General features: G+C 34.7%; 1 protein-coding gene across 2 annotated transcripts; it reads right to left on the reverse strand.

Moving 5' to 3' along the window:
* Positions 1-76: 76 nt before the first annotated feature.
* On the reverse strand, positions 77-13,393 carry LOC117108013 (alanyl-tRNA editing protein Aarsd1-A-like). 2 transcript variants are annotated; one of them, XM_033249848.1, is made up of 12 exons: positions 13,306-13,393; positions 8,720-8,845; positions 8,355-8,372; positions 7,805-7,946; positions 6,330-6,387; positions 5,246-5,402; positions 3,656-3,772; positions 2,950-3,080; positions 2,155-2,221; positions 1,422-1,568; positions 877-971; positions 77-721 (listed from the first exon to the last, which is right to left on the reverse strand). In XM_033249848.1, the coding sequence occupies exons 1-12, from the start codon at positions 13,342-13,344 to the stop codon at positions 592-594; spliced, it is 1,227 nt and encodes a 408-aa protein (XP_033105739.1). In that variant the 5' UTR covers positions 13,345-13,393; the 3' UTR covers positions 77-591. The 2 variants fall into 2 exon arrangements, with proteins under 2 accessions (XP_033105739.1, XP_033105738.1); XM_033249847.1 differs by lacking the exon at positions 13,306-13,393 and adding an exon at positions 12,425-12,549.
* Positions 13,394-14,217: the final 824 nt, after the last annotated feature.

The raw sequence follows: 14,217 nt of genomic DNA on the forward strand, positions 1-14,217 counted from the left end.
GACTTCATTCTCGACCTTACTTTCTCTGTCTATTTCCTAACCATGGAATCCATTTAGAATATTCCTTTGTCATGGATGTTTTTTTTTATATTGGGTTCTAATCTTCAATAATTAAGTACAGTATTATAAAATGGGGTAAATAAAGATGATAAAAATGTGACAATTAGCAGATACTAAAATTTCAAGTCAAAATAAAGTATTTAAATATACTATTTTAAAATAAACTGTCTAAAAGCTAAGTAAAATTGATTACTGAATTTTTGTTTAATCCAACAATATAATATCTATTATTATACCAAGAATAATTTATCCCTTGTACAAGTTTAACCAAAAACACTAATCTTTAGCATCTGTAATTTAAATAAGGCTACTTTTATTTTACAACAGAAAACTAGAAATAAAACATTGATTCTCTTTGCATTATAATTTTTTTTTTTTTGGTTTCTTCAAGGTTTATTAAAAATATCTGGAATTTGTATTGACTTATAAACCATTAGGCAGATTTCATTCTGAGTACAGTACATACACAATACCAGTCTCTGTCCCAAAGAATTTCTAAATTGCAGGAATCTTAAACAATCTTCATTAAACTTATAATTCATGATCTGTTATGTATTTCCTGAGTAGGAGTTCTGCTTGAGACCTGCCAGCCATTTTGTTTGCTTTTCCTTGGAACCACCCGTTCTTGAGTACACCTTTTCCGTCTAATAATTCAGACACCCTGTGTAAAATAAACAAATGTATTTATATAGTTTATATAATGTTGGCGTTTATTCAGTACATCCCCAATTTAGGATAAACATGGGAAAACCTACATTACAGTACAAACAATGCTTAAATAGGGATTTATGTATACGTTACGTTTAATTATCTTACTTTGGTGCAAGGCTTGCTATGGCCTCTGGTGGTCCAATCAGAAGATATAAACCAGCACGTTTCTCATCTCCTCCAGTTAGAAACATAAAACGAGCCTGTAATTAAAAACATATAATTAGGACATAATTAGTTATAATAAAAATAATAAGAGAGTATTATCAATATAATTTTATTGTTACCAGACAACTATATACATCATATTATAGTAATATAAAAAAATAAATAAATAAAATAACTGTACCACAGACTGTGTGATGCTGTTATAAAATACTGTTTTCACAAATAAAGTTATTATCATAATAATAAGTGTAACATAGCACAGTTGGTTGAATATGTGTGCATTTAACCTTGGATATCTGTGTGTTATCATTCCATAAAACTACTCTCCCCAAGAAATACATGGAAAAACTGTTTACATTGTTGATCCTGTGAGTTTTTTCTTGAGGAAATCTGCAATAAATTACCTGGTTTGCTGCTTTAAAATACCTGCAATTGCACTCCTGAATTGAGAAATTGTAGGTCTAATAAAATGCAATTGTTCCTACCTTGTCCCCTACTGCCTTTGCTAATATATTGAGGAACTCTGAATCGCCGTCTTTCTCATGTTGTACAAACACTGGATCTCTATCCTTGTTCTCTACGTAAATTTGTGCTCGCATAACAGCAACCATCTTTAGAAGTCGGTTAGACACCTAAAAAGAGACAAGTTTATGGTAGATATTTATTGGATGCATAGCCCCAAACTCAAAAGTGATGCAGTATTATCTTTATTACTAAGAGGTCAAAGATCTCATTCACCAGGTCATAAAGGCCATTGATTTCAATCAATTTTAAAATATAAACTACACAATAACATTTGTTTAAATCACCTTATAGCTTTGAATAGTGGTAAAAATGTCTAAGCATTTAAAAAAAATTATACAGTACTTGACATTTAGATATGTTGTGTTAATTGTGCCACTGTCTATCAGACACAATGTAAGCTTTATAAGTAATAATGTAATTTGGTATTAATATCTGCTTCTAAAAATTGGTTGTAAATGATATTAGAATTTAGTAAAGCATGTTTAAGTTTAGACAACTCTTCTAATCTATTTAATACTTAGAAGAGCAGAGCAAGTATAAAGAAGTGTTTTATATCTTCCTCATGATTTGTATTACAAAGATTGTACCGACAGTCATTATCTTCAGACCAATTAAATTCTATGTATGTGTTTAATTTTTAATAAATTTAAATTAATAAAGTGAGATTATATAATAATAAAGCTGGAAACTTACCTTACAGACTTCTTTAAGATTTTTCTGAACCTTTTCAACAGCAGAAGTCTGCTCCACAGGGGTACACCTAAAAAAAAAAATACAAAATAATCATCCAGTGTGTCGTAATTATTAGGGAAGATGTGTCCACACTGTCAATTTGTTTAAATCAACCTATAGGCTTTGAATGGTGGTAAAAATGTTTAGGCATTTAATTGGATTGGATTGGATATATTCGGTGTAAACACCAAGGATAGCCCACGAAAGTCTAGAAGAAGACTTATTTCCAGTGGGGTCCTTCTGGTGGTGATTGGGCAGTACACTGGGAGACAATCCCCTACTCTTTTCCGAAGAGTGTATTGCGTTCTTTAACATGCACATGGGCCATAATGCACACGGGACCAACGACTTAAACGTCTCATCCGAAAGATGGTGCGCTATTGTCAATATTTCAGCCCTCTAGCTGAAACACAAGGAGAGGCAGCGATGGGAATTGAACCGGGGACCTAGAGATCTCCACGGTTCAGCGCACACACAGCGGCTACCACCAGATTAGCCGACTGAGCTAAGCTGCTCTCTATAAAGAAAAAGTATACTGTACAGTATTTGAAATTTACATAAAACTGGTTGTAAATGTCATAAAAATTTCGTAGTTTAGACAACTCTTCCAATCTATTTGATGCCTAAAAGAGCAGGGCAAGTATAAAAAGTGCTTTATATCTTCCTCATGATTTGTATTACAAAGATTATACTTGCCCAAAACAGTTTTTCTTTAAAATTCATGAAAATGGTTAAGGGAATAACAATGCTACTTACTTAAGTAGTTTGGTCATCGCCTTTTCTGTTTGATAGCATGATCCGAGGTACCTCAAAACACGATTGCCAGCAACAAACACAACATTGGATTTGCCTTTTTTAGCTTTAGTTAACCCCAATAACTTTATTGACTAGAATAAAACCAGTTGAAAAATGTATTTAGATGTACCTGGATATTACTATTGCTGGTTATGATCTTAGATACACTATACCTGGATATGGCTTTAATGTACTAAAAGACTGACCTGGATAGAACTTGAATGTGCTAAAAAGCCTGGATATGACCTAAATATATTTAATAAAATTTATACTAACATGTATGTAGTTTTAAAATGAATTAAGACAAACATGTGGCTTAAATGCGCTGCAAGATTGATATGAATCTGAATTATAATTTTCTGCAAGACTTACTGGAAATGGCTTAAATGATTTTTGAGAGAAATGTGTGTCTTTTAACAATGTGTATAGACTAATCTTGATATGATTTTAAAATATTTCAAGACTGACTTAGATATAGCGTAAATAACTGCAAGAATGATTTCAATATAGATTTAATTTACTGCAAGACTTGCATGGAAATGGGTTAAATGCTCTTCTACCCTTTAATGCACTGTTAGATTAATCTTAATACTTATGACTTACAGGCACTGACCTGAAATCTATATAAAAACTGATTTATGTTGTTAACACATACTACAAGACTCACCTGGAGATGGCTTAGATTTGAGACATGAGTTCCACAACACATGTTAGAATCTATGCCTTGAATTTCAACAACTCTTACCGGACCAACATGGTCATCTGGTAGGCCACGTGATCGTATCTATCAAGGTAAAATTGTTTCATTTACATACTAAAAATAATTGAATACAATCAATGTATTTTAATGTACATGGATGAAAGAAACTCAGCATTGTTCCTTAAGTAATGTATACAATATTATGAACTGTTTTATGAAATGTGTTACTATCCATACAGCCTATGTATACCTCCTTAATATCTATTCATATGACCTCTTACTGTATGACCTATGCAATAGTAGCACTTTTAGAGTACGATATTTATTAAAACAGTAACAATGTACACAGTTACACTTCTTCAACTGAAATTTATTCCACCTGAAGAGGTTTACTGTATACATGAAATATTGTCTTAATAGACATCTCAACTAATCTCTAAAGGCTTTGGCTTTTTATTATTTTGTATTATTATACAGTATACTGATCATTGTATTATGTAGTATATTTTTAGAAGCGATTAATGCAACTCAAAATAAGATTGTTAAAGGATCCTGGATGCTTGAAAATAATTATAATCTTTGATATATTCAAATAAATAGGGGTACTTACAAATAACTGTATTATCATAATCACTCAGGTATTATTTATACTTTTAATTATCACTACCTGTCTGAAGTACAGCTTAAAGTTAGATATGACTGTAATTTTCCATGTTCATCAAGAAATTTATCTAATAAGTATTGTCTGAACCTCTAGATGGCCGGAAATTCAATATTGGGTTTACCTAATAGGTGTATTTTAATGTTATTAGCATTCAGCAAAAATTATTTCTACTTGTCCAAAGTTCAGTTAGCAGTCAGATAGCATATGTCAGTAATGTTCTATGTTGAACAAGATTCTTATCTAATGTAACAAATGTATGAGTTAATCCAATTGAACAATATAATGCAATAATTATTTGGATTCTCTACATTATTGTATTTCTTATTAGCATTCAGTTAAAAATTGGAATGACAAAATGTATTCCTTACCAATAACCACAATAATAATGTTTGATTAAATTCATAGACCCTTAAAGTGGCAAATAAATAATAAGAATTGTTAATTAGTGAAAAGTCTTATTTCTATTTGGGTGTGAATGTGATTGGACGTTCAGTGGCGGATTCAGGAATCCCAAAAACAGGGCGCCTTGAGAGAAATTTTATAGATTGAGTGGCTGGATCACATCAGTCCCAGTATGGTTTGGGCCAAGGTACGAAATTGTATGTCTTTGGCTCTATAGATGGCAGGAGGTCGCGGGCAACTAACCTCCCCCACACCCCTATGAATCAGCCCCTGATTTTCATGCCATAGGCCTACTTGGTCTATTCAAATGAGCAATTCAATACTTTGAAAAAATTTTTTCTACCGACAATAATCTTTATGGACTAAAATTTGCACAGTATTTTTATATATTAACTTTAGTTCAAAGCTCTGTTTATCCATTAGCAATCATATTACTGTATTTTAAATGAACAACAAATGATGGTGGAGATTGAAAGGAAAGCATTTTATACCGTTTCCATTTCGTCTGATCCAGATTCCAGGAGCCGCACCTTTACAGGAACAGCATTGCGAATCTGTTCATTGACAGCTGACTCAATCGCAAGTAGCTGGTCATCAGTTATTTTAACAGTATCTAATTCAATAGTTGAAACTTTCTCACCAAGATCCCTATGATAAAATTACATAAAAGGTCAATATGGTTTTTTTTATAGCTTGCAGAGTATCACAAAAATACCAGTCAGTAAATCCATGAAAATAAAAAAAATTAATAAATCAATAAAAAACAAAATATGAGGCAAAGATAAGCCAACCCAGTCACTTGTCACAAAACCATCTTCACATATAATGGCCAAAACATGCTGGAATTTCAAAATTTTGGAAATCTATTTTATTGCCCTAAACTAACCTTTATATATCTATACATCATGTTTTGCTTTTTATGCCATCTACTGTAGAACCACTGGTATTCTAACTTTTTATTATGCTGAACCTATGTTCCATCTGACCTACTTTGGCAACCCGACCTCTATTTTTTTTGGAAACAGTTTCTATTTCTGTTGAAATTTAAACAAGTAATTAGGTCAGTCACTGTCATTAGACAAGTCGCAGAAGACCTATTGAACATTGACGAATCAAAATGGATGGAACTGAATGTCTTTACAGTGATAGCATATGTTTATGTAGCATCACTATTATTGAAATTACAGAAGCGTCTTCTAATGCGATATTAAAAAATAAATTAATTTTAAGGCCAATGTACTGTATATCCATAGACCACATCACCCAACGAAAGTAATGTGAAAGTCGGCTATATCTGTATGGGAAAAAGAAACACACAACTTGCTGTAGGCCTTGTGTTAATAAGTAATCGCTAATGATGCAACCACATGTTTGATCAAATTGTAAATCATTAAAACATTCTGATGATTGCAAAAAGGTAATAGGCCTATTAAAAAATGTTTTAAAAAACATATTTACCATTAAAAAGCTATACTATACTGAAAAACAAACCACTTAATAATAAAGCTACATATCAGTTCATGCTATGGTAGATTGTCATTAGTGTGAAAAAATAAAAATAAAATGAATACTAACCAAGATGTTGTAGGCCAGGAATACAAACTCTCGGCTATTGCAGTTATTAGATGTTGGCCTACCAATAAAAAAAAAAACTGATGCTATATGCAAGACAACTTAAAGGAAAATTATTATTGTCACATAATATTTGATACCGTAGATAGAGCAGCATAGCTCAGTCGGCTCGCTGGCGGTAGCCACTGTGTGTGTGCTGAACCATGGAAATCCATCGTTAAACTTTATCACCCGGTTTAATTTCATCTGAATTCGAGTATCAAAAAATGCACCATCTTTTGGAAGAGATGTTCAAGCAGTTTGTCCCATACTATAAAGTTAAAGGTAGGGGAATAACCAATAACTCGCAGCATCATTGTGCTTAATTGCGTATGGGCGTGGTCTGTTACTACCTAGCGACCATAAAGAGGTGCTTATAGTAGCTACATGTTCACATCGTTCCAAAATGACAGGGGCTGAAATGAACCATAGCATCGGGGTAACTCCCCGCTTTTGAAAGATGCAATGGGTTCTTCAAAGTGCACAAGAGCCAGAGGTGTGCACTAGACATCCATTTTAATTTGGATTGAATTGGATTTATTCGGTGTAAACACTAAGGATAACCCACGAAAGTCTAGAAGAAGACTTATTTCCAGTGGGGTCCTTCTGGTGGTGATTGGGCAGTACACCAGGAGACAATCCCCTACTCTTTTCCGAAGAATGTACTGCGTTCTTTAACGTACACATGGGCCATAAATGCACACTGGACCAATGGCTTAAACGTCTCATCCGAAAGACGGTGCGCTATTGTAACTTGTATTTCAGGCCTGAAACACAAGGAGAGGCAGCGATGGGAATTGAACCAGGGACCTAGGGATCTCCACGGTTCAGCGCACACACAGTGGCTACCACCAGATTAGCCGACTGAGCTAAGCTGCTCTCTAAATTTATTATCCAAAAAGACTTGTTTCTAGCAACCAAACCCTGGGCAAGAACAAACCAGCGCCGATGTTAAGGCTGTAGTTAACAGCGCCCTTGCCTTACAGCTCGTCCACTCAACTCGCCTCCACTATGTTGAGTGGAGTTGAATAGCTTGGTGGTGAAGATGCCTGCCTTCCAATCCCAGGGTCCTGGGTTCAATTCCTGTCACGGTATAACAGGATTTTTTCTCATGACCAAAACAACTCCACTCTGTAAGCCTCATAATGCGACTCAGTTTATGTAGAGCATCTTGTGTTTATCTTGTGAAGGGATATGCTACTTTGAATAGTGACTAAGTTCACTGCTTGGCAATTCTTGGCTTTCGGCCTAATATATCCCATGTGCATGTTAAAGAACACAGTACACTCTTAATGCAGAAAAGAGCAGGGCATTGTCTCCCCAGGTGTACTGTCCAATAACCACACCAGAAGGAATAAGTCTTTGGACCTTTATGGATTAATCTTGGTGTTCACACCCAAATAAAATCCAATCCAATCTATGGCAAATTGGATGCCCACCTGAGTGTTGCTGCATGTTGTCAAAGCGTCTTTGCCAGTCAACCTCCACTTCAACTTCCTGGCCGACATTCTGTTCAGCCATTACAAAATGAATAGCATGTGCACCTTTCCGCCACACTTTTAAAACATCAGTTCCATTAATCTGAATAGTGGTTTAGGAACTTTGGTGCCAAGATGGTGATTATGGTCACTAATTGTCAAAAGCCTCTTTACCCTGCAATTACAGCTTGTGTCTAAAGGGGCATTACCTAATCGATCGAATAGGTGTGTAAGAATAAGGACACTGCATCAAGGTATCAGAAACACGGTTTGAATTTGTATTATTGATGCTGCATTTGATAAGCGGTCTAGGGGTTCTCCATTCACAAACCATATTTGAAAAGTAATTTTATAATTTAAAAAAATGTAGTCTAAGATCCATACAATATTTTTGTCATGCTTTTCACACATCATAATTTAATGTACTTTTGTGTTCATACATGTGTCACTAAATATGGACAAACTATTGTACAGAATTTAAATAATAAAATTATTTACACAAAAAGGATACTTTTCCTCTGTCGTCTGGCTAAAATGAAAAAAAAAAATTGTCTGAATAAATATCCATATAATCAAATATTATGATTACTGTAAATAATGAGTTTTGTGTCTGATGATAAATGGTATCCTAAAAACCAAATAAGAATAAAATAAAAACACTACGATTTTATCAAAGTCAAGCAAGAATTTTGTAAATCCTAAAAAAAATTAATTAGATAATTTTTATCTAACGTAAATCCTGATATTTTGCATTGTGCTGGTCACAAAATGGTTTTTCTATTAAAACAGAATCCTTGATTTGTTAAAATGAAATGAAATATGGATTGCAAACTGCTCACATTTTGTAAACTTCACTAAATTATTTAAATTACTTACCTGGCCACCGCCTTCAGGAAATAATACTGTATCTTCTAAGATTACTTCAAAGCCATCGATGCATTTGTTCTCTTTTTTATCTACCAAACATTTTGCAGGAGTGCAGCTAGTGACAACTGTCTTGCACTAAAAAGAGACAGTATATCACAAGTTAAAATGCAGCCCGGGGTTGGGTTGGTTTTGGTCAGGGAAAAGCAAAAATTTAGAATGTGTGCACTAAAGCCCTATTCTAGTGGAAAATCAATGGTCCTTCATTTCTTTTCTTTTTTTTTTATTTAATCATTCCTTTTCAGATGTACGCCTAAGCAAAGGGCCTATCGTCGTGATGTACTGCAAGCATCTTGAATAGGCTTATTCCATGAATCGGTAGACATGTTGAAGTAATGACAAACATTGCGAATCAGCGGTGCGTAACCAACAGAAGTAAGATAAGTTTTTGGGCTGATTTTCTGACATCATGTTATTTAAAAAATCATAACTCCATAACAGGGCATCGTATCCAAAAACATTTTCAGCAAAATGTTCTTATAAGATTAGTCTACACTACTATATGATTGAAAAAAAATGTTTTTGACCTCTGAAATCAAGATGGTAAAAGAAAAGCCTATCTAAGTAGTGTATTAAAATAGGTCTATGCATTACAGTGCAGTAGTACTAGTAATACTCTGAACTAGCATTGTTTTAGTTACCATATGAGAGTTTTCTGTGTTAAAAACACGATTTACTATGCTATATTTCTTTATAAAACATAACTTGTACTTTATTATAATAAGAGAAATCTGTATATTATTGGTACCTAGAACAGTAACAACATGAAAATACTATGCTACTGAACTTATTACTGTTGGTTATGCACCGCTGATTCGCAACGTTTGTCATCACTTCAAGATGTCTACCAATTCGTGGCAAAGGCGTATTTAAACATACCTATAATACGGGGGATCCAGTCAAGTCGACCCCTTGTAAAGTCGCCCCTTACAAAGTCGTCCCCTACAAAGTCGCCCCCTTGTCAAGTCGTCCCCCTAACCAAGTCGCCCCCGTCAAGTCGCCCCCTAGCAAAGTCACCCCCTAACCAAGTCGCCCCCTTGACTAATATTGAATATTATTATAATTAACTAACCTTTGAAACTTATTTAGAACTTACAGTATCTATGCCTAGGAGAGAGCTAGCTAGGCCGGTGGTGTAGGACCGGTTCGGCCGGGATATATTTGTATGGAACGCCAAGTAGGCGCAAAGCTATGCATGCTGTACGTATGTGTGTGTGTGTGTGAGTGTGTGTGTGTGTGGTTAATCTATTGGTGCTACAGTATCCATTATTTCGTGTTTTTGTTAGTCTTCTATGTTGCCAAATAATTACGGTAATGGTTTTAAGGAAATCCGGGCATTATTATGCTGCCATTAGTTTGCCAAAACAACAGTGGATTTGATTAAGTTTGTGTAAGTCCCATGTAAGTTAATAATTAATGATTTCGATGGCATATAAGCCTATTTCGTTTTATCCATTTAAAACAAACGAATGTACATTAAATATGCAATTATATGTTGATAATCGTGTTGCATTATCAGGTCTTTATGCTAAAAATTCTTTAATGTGATTTTAAGCAATTCAATGGCATTATTACTGCGATTAGTTTGCGAAAAAATCAGTGGATTTTATTAGGTTTGTGTAAGTTAATAAATGTTTTAACATATATTTCGTTTTATCTATTTGAAACAAACAAACGAACAGTGGATTTATTGGTGCTACAGTATCCATTATTTCGTGTTTTTGTTAGTCTTCTATGTTGCCAAATAATTACGGTAATAGTTTTAAGGAAATCCGGGCATTATTATGCTGCCATTAGTTTGCCAAAACAACAGTGGATTTGATTAAGTTTGTGTAAGTCCCATGTAAGTTAATAATTAATGATTTCGATGGCATATAAGCCTATTTCGTTTTATCCATTTAAAACAAACGAATGTACATTAAATATGCAATTATATGTTGATAATCGTGTTGTATTATCAGGTCTTTATGCTAAAAATTATTTAATGTGATTTTAAGCAATTCAATGGCATTATTACTGCGATTAGTTTGCGAAAAAAATCAGTGGGTTTTATTAGGTTTGTGTAAGTTAATAAATGTTTTAACATATATTTCGTTTTATCTATTTGAAACAAACAAACGAACAGTGGATTTTATTAGGTTTGTGTAAAAATAATAATATTTTAAGATTCATAATATATTTTGGTTTATCTATTTGAAACAAAACAAATTTATATGTTGATAATCAAACCAAAGGATTTTATTATTTTATTATCAGCATTGACATTCTTTCCTTGTCTACGATAACATTCCTTAATTGGCGGTGTACAAAGACTTCATCTCCAATAACATTCTTGAATTGGCCGCATACAAAACTTTGTGTCTTTATTCTCCCATGAGTATCATTGGACCCTACTTGTGGGAACGTTTCCCACTGAATTAATTGTTACTAGGCAACTTATTACTGGCAACTTGATACCTATTTAAAGCAATTTATTTCCATTCATGCCTACAGTAGATTTAATTATTAATTAATTATTTAAATACAGTAACCAATTAGTCACTTTTATCTAGAACGTATAATCGTCTTGCAATAGGTACGCTTGTTTAATTGTACATATACAGTATAATTATAATGCGGGATTAATTAATTATATTATATACTTAATTCCAATATACAAATCAACTTTCTTGATAAGTTTAACTATAGCTGTAAAACACTTCTTAACTAAAAATTATGCTATTAAAACTACTCCATAAAACAATCAATCTTAACAATAATGTACTAAATTACATATTTAAACGGTATTGTGTTCTCCTAAGTAGAAGTAAAAACAAACAATACATTTTTATTTAGGCCTATACTCTTTATTCCAGAAATTCGATTTTATTACGGATGATTACCCTCCACGGTATACCCCCTAACGTACCTGCGGCCAACATGGCACTATGATATCTAATTCACGCATTGATTACATGTACACTACTCGGTGTTCCATACAATAACCCTTATTTGGGCATTGAATATCTGACGGCCGAACAAGTGCACAACCGAATCGGACATCATAGCTCTCTCCTAGGCCTAAATAAGTTCTAAGTAACAGTTTCAAAGATTAGTTAATAATAATATTCAATATTAGTCAAGGGGGCGAATTGGTTAGGGGGCGACTTTGCTAGGGGGAGACTTGGTTAGGGGCGACTTGACAAGGGGGCGACTTTGTAGCGGGCGACTTTGTAAGGGGCGACTTTACAAGGGGGCGACTTGACTGGCATTCATAATACGGGGATCATGCTTTTCAGAAATATAGCCTAGCCCCTAGACTAGGACTAGGCCTAGGACTAGGTTAGGCATAGCTAGGCCCCTATAAATACAGTACATCAACACCATGTATGAGGTGGTCTTGTTTTGGTCAACTAACTAAGGCAGATGGCCTACAACGCTAGTTAGCCCTAAGCCTGCTCCATCTAGGCCTAGTCCTAGGCTACGATGTAGGTCTAGGGGGCCTATGCCCCTAGGCTAGGCCAAGGCCTACCTAGGCTTAGGTTAGGCTAGCTAGGCCTAGCCTACTCGGCACTGCCTAAGGCCTACGCCTAGGTAGGCCTAGTGCCGAGTATTCACATGACTAATGTATTCACATGACTAATTCACATGACTAATCCACAAAATTCAGAAACTTACCTTTTTTAGATAACATTGTTTTTGACAAAGAAATGACATTTTAACTACAAAATCAAAAAGCTGCTTTCTTATGAACAAAGTTAAATAGGCCTCTAATCTACCCCCTCGAGTCACTACCTCCAAGAAAGATATAAATAAATAGCGCCCCCAAGCTTTTCTCCACCCAATTCAGTTATAGCGGCCGCCTCTGCTGAAGTTATTATATAGTCGCTGAAATAAGTGTAAAATATCGTTCTAATCTTTATAAATTATATTCCTCTACTAACTGAAAAATAGACGAGCAACAGTTGGTTATTTTAGTTTATTGTAAACGGTGACGTCTCGATGAGGTTGAGGAGGTGAAATGGGAAGAGGAATGTATTCTCTTATAATATATATTTTTTTTAAATCCATATTGAAACTGGTGTCGTGCTAAAAAATTAAATCCAGCAGAGGTACTTAACCAACTCCACCAGTAGGCCTACAAAGTACTTAATGATAAATAATTGGCCATCAATAAAGCTTAACAGGTGGTGAAATCCCATCGTCCCATATCAAGATTCATGTCGGGTTCATGATCGAAGATTAAACCACTCATGAATAAGTGATTGATTGTTTTTGTGTTAATAAAACATAATTGGTCCAAAATGTTCAAGTAACTTGCAGGGTTTTGCTCCATCTAGGCCTAGTCCTAGGCTACGATGTAGGTCTAGGGGGCCTAGGCCCCTAGGCTAGGCCAAGGCCTACCTAGGCTTAGGTTAGGCTAGCTAGGCCTAGCCTACTCGGCACTGCCTAACTAAGGCCTACGCCTAGGTAGGCCTAGCCTAGTGCCGAGTATTCACATGACTAATGTATTCACATGACTAATTCACATGACTAATCCACAAAATTCAGAAACTTACCTTTTTTAGATAACATTGTTTTTGACAAAGAAATGACATTTTAACTACAAAATCAAAAAGCTGCTTTCTTATGAACAAAGTTAAATAGGCCTCTCTAATCTACCCCCTCGAGTCACTACCTCCAAGAAAGATATAAATAAATAGCGCCCCCAAGCTTTCCTCCACCCAATTCAGTTATAGCGGCCGCCTCTGCTGAAGTTATTATATAGTCGCTGAAATAAGTGTAAAATATCGTTCTAATCTTTATAAATTATATTCCTCTACTAACTGAAAAATAGACGAGCAACAGTTGGTTATTTTAGTTTATTGTAAACGGTGACGTCTCGATGAGGTTGAGGAGGTGAAATGGGAAGAGGAATGTATTCTCTTATAATATATATTTTTTTTAAATCCATATTGAAACTGGTGTCGTGCTAAAAAATTAAATCCAGCAGAGGTACTTAACCAACTCCACCAGTAGGCCTACAAAGTACTTAATGATAAATAATTGGCCATCAATAAAGCTTAACAGGTGGTGAAATCCCATCGTCCCATATCAAGATTCATGTCGGGTTCATGATCGAAGATTAAACCACTCATGAATAAGTGATTGATTGTTTTTGTGTTAATAAAACATAATTGGTCCAAAATGTTCAAGTAACTTACAGGGTTTTAACGCACAGTCAGATATAAACAAACCCAGCACTCTCACCTCACTAAACTCCGAAGTCAATGCATGCGAGGCCTACTGCCATACAAAACATCAAACCTTATATCGTGACTATTATATTGTGACAACATGTTCAGGTAAATGTTTTATATAGGGATCCAGGAATTTGAAATAGAGGGCCCAGGGACTTTCACATATGGATGGGGGCTGATCGTAAGGACACTTATGATTATGGCACTTCTAGGTGGTCGGCATGGCACTGT

The sequence above is a fragment of the Anneissia japonica genome, unplaced genomic scaffold (assembly GCF_011630105.1).
Source record: "Anneissia japonica isolate Jap-2015-1 unplaced genomic scaffold, ASM1163010v1 scaffold287960_len3192837_cov198, whole genome shotgun sequence".
Classification (NCBI taxonomy): domain Eukaryota; kingdom Metazoa; phylum Echinodermata; class Crinoidea; order Comatulida; family Comatulidae; genus Anneissia; species Anneissia japonica.

Excerpts from the sequence above, each read along its gene's own strand:
- LOC117108013 (XM_033249848.1), bottom strand. The coding sequence starts at position 13,344 with ATGTCATTTCTTTGTCAAAAACAATGTTATCTAAAAAAG. Across the intron at positions 5,403-6,329 it reads TCCTGGCCTACAACATCTTG|GGATCTTGGTGAGAAAGTTT; the intron begins GTTAGTATTCAT and ends ATTTTATCATAG. Across the intron at positions 3,081-3,655 it reads CAAATCTAAGCCATCTCCAG|TCAATAAAGTTATTGGGGTT; the intron begins GTGAGTCTTGTA and ends GTTTTATTCTAG.